Below are 2,484 nucleotides of genomic sequence, written 5' to 3' on the forward strand. Positions count from 1 at the left end.
TATGGAATTAGAGAGAGGAGAGCTTTGCATTTCATAACAAATGATAGTAAGAGGGTGCAAGTAGGTTGTGAGAAAGGGTGTCGGTTTATTTATGGTGCAGTAGGCTAGAAAATGCAGGAGGAGCTGTGCAGATCAAAACATGTCTTGATGACCATTTGTGTACAAAACCTTATGAAAATAAACTGGTGAGTGTGAAAGTACTGACAGAGATGTATGGTGAAAAAATCAGGAAGAATCCACAGTGGAAGGTGAAAGAAATGCAGGAAACAATAAGGAAAGAGCTTGAAATAGAATTCCCTAGGATAAAGTGTTCTAGGGTTAGACAAGCTGCTCTTGCTGGGGTTATAGAGACATTGAAAGACCATTATGCCCGGGTGTGGGATTTTGGTTTTGAGATTCTAAAAAATAATCCAGGAAACAGGGTTGACATCAGCACAAACAGGATAACCGATGATTCTCAGAATAAATTTCAAAGGATTTACATATGCTACCATGCATTGAAAGAAGGATGGAAGTTGGGATGTAGACCAATTTTAGGTATAGATGGATGTTTCCAGAAAACTGTGTGTGGGGGTCAGTTGCTGAGTGTAGTTGGGAGGGATGGTAATAACCAGATGTACCCAGTTGCATATGCAGTGGTAGAATCTGAAAGTACTGAAAGTTGGAGATGGTTCCTTGGACTACTTAGAGAAGATCTTATTCTTGGAAATGGAGTTGGACTCACAGTGATTAGTGATCAACAAAAGGTATGCTTTATTTATTTGCAACTTACATTACTATGCTTTTTGGTTGTTGTTTCATATTGAATTCGTATTCTTATGGTATAATAAATGCTAGGGACTTGAAAATGCAATGAAGGAGTATCTACCCCATGCAGAACACAGATTATGCACAAGACACTTATACAATAATATGAGAAAAAAGTAAGTAGTTACATTATAAAGATATTTCTATTAAAGATGGCCCTAACTGATTTTGACAATTCTAAGTATTATTATATGTGTAGGTGGCCAACTGGATTAGTTAAAAATTATTTTTGGATGGCTGCATGTGCAACATACCCAGCTGGCTACCAGAAAGCAATGAAAGCTCTTCAAAGGCACTCAAAATCAGCATATGAGCACCTCTCCAAACTGGATCCCAAAAGCTGGTCAAAAGCATTTTTTCAGAATAAATGTGATGCTGACAATGTGGAGAATAATATGTCAGAGTGCTTTAATTCCTGGATAGTTAATGAGAGGTACATTATCTCACAATTATTTATTGCATATTTTCTGATTTCTTTTATATTTATCTGATTTTTTTTTAATAATGTTTGTAGGTACATGCCAGTTCTTACAATGTTGCAGGAACTTCATTTCAAAATAATGAGGAGAATCAGGACAAATAGGGAGGCTATGCAACATGCTGGCATTGTCATTTGCCCCAGAATAAAGGGTAATCTTGACATTTCAGTAAAAAACTCTAGAAAGTGGCATGCCAGTTGGGATGGGGACAAAAAGTATATGGTAAAATTTGGCACAAAAGCAGTGACTGTCAACTTAGAAGATAGGACTTGTGATTGTAGGGCATGGGACCTAACAGGGATCCCATGTTCCCATGATGTGGCTGCTATACATGATAGGAGACATCAACCTATCATGTATGTTTCAAAGTATTACACTAAAGAAATGTATATGAAGTCTTACAATCAAACCTTGCAAGCTTTAAGAGGGGAGGATTTTTGGGAGATGACAGACAAAGCAGTGATGTTGCCACCTGACATTCCTAAGAAATTAAGAGGGAGGCCCAAAAGATTAAGGAGAAGAGAGCATTGGGAGGGGGGTAGTCAAAGTAAATCTACAGAGGGAGTGCCTGGTTTGCAGAAACTAACTAGTGGGAAGAAAATGCATTGCAGTTTGTGTAGACAAGCAGGACACAAGAAGCCTAAGTGCCCACAGAACCAACAGAACAGGGGGGAAATGAAGCTGAAAAACAAGATGAAGGTGGTGAAGGTGGTGAAGGTGGCCAAGAGGAAGGAGAATCTGAATAGAGACAGGGACAAGAGGAGAGGCCTAGGACTAAGTTGCCAGTAAGGAGGGCCTTACCAGGTATTGTCATTGGAGAACCAAGGGAAACATCCAAGGTTAAAGCATCTACTGGGAAAGGGAAGGGGAAAGAACAGATGAAGAACAAGTCTCAAACCAAGAGAAAAGATAGGCCCTTCTGGATGGCCAAAAAATGTCAGCAAAAACAAATTGAACCAGTGATTGACGAGGAAGAATTTGATGGTCAGCTAGAAGACATCCTTGCAGCCTATGATGACAACATTCTTCATAAGACATATGATGACTTGATTGAGGCTTCTAAAGAAAGCAACAAAGTGCCTAGCAACCATGAAACCTTGACTACTCAACCTACTCCAAGGACTCAGTCATTTCAGGAAATGCTCTTAGGAGCTTGTGGAGGTAAACTATTCATGCTTAATCCTGGGTTTGTGTCAAC

General features: G+C 39.3%; 1 protein-coding gene across 1 annotated transcript; it reads left to right on the plus strand.

The window, feature by feature from the left end:
• The first annotated feature begins 209 nt into the window (after positions 1-209).
• Positions 210-2,075, plus strand: LOC141679870 (uncharacterized). Its single transcript, XM_074486243.1, has 4 exons — positions 210-746; positions 838-923; positions 1,007-1,240; positions 1,322-2,075. Exons 1-4 carry the CDS (start codon positions 210-212, stop codon positions 2,073-2,075), a joined length of 1,611 nt encoding a protein of 536 aa, XP_074342344.1.
• The last annotated feature ends 409 nt before the right edge of the window (positions 2,076-2,484 follow it).

This window comes from Apium graveolens, chromosome 8 (assembly GCF_009905375.1).
Source record: "Apium graveolens cultivar Ventura chromosome 8, ASM990537v1, whole genome shotgun sequence".
Taxonomy (NCBI): domain Eukaryota; kingdom Viridiplantae; phylum Streptophyta; class Magnoliopsida; order Apiales; family Apiaceae; genus Apium; species Apium graveolens.

Bases quoted from the DNA above. Each gene is read 5' to 3' on its own strand.
- LOC141679870 (XM_074486243.1), top strand. From the start codon at position 210: ATGTATGGTGAAAAAATCAGGAAGAATCCACAGTGGAAGGTGAAAGAA. The intron at 747-837 runs GTATGCTTTATT...AATAAATGCTAG, and splicing joins TGATTAGTGATCAACAAAAG to GGACTTGAAAATGCAATGAA. The intron at 1,241-1,321 runs GTACATTATCTC...TAATGTTTGTAG, and splicing joins TCCTGGATAGTTAATGAGAG to GTACATGCCAGTTCTTACAA.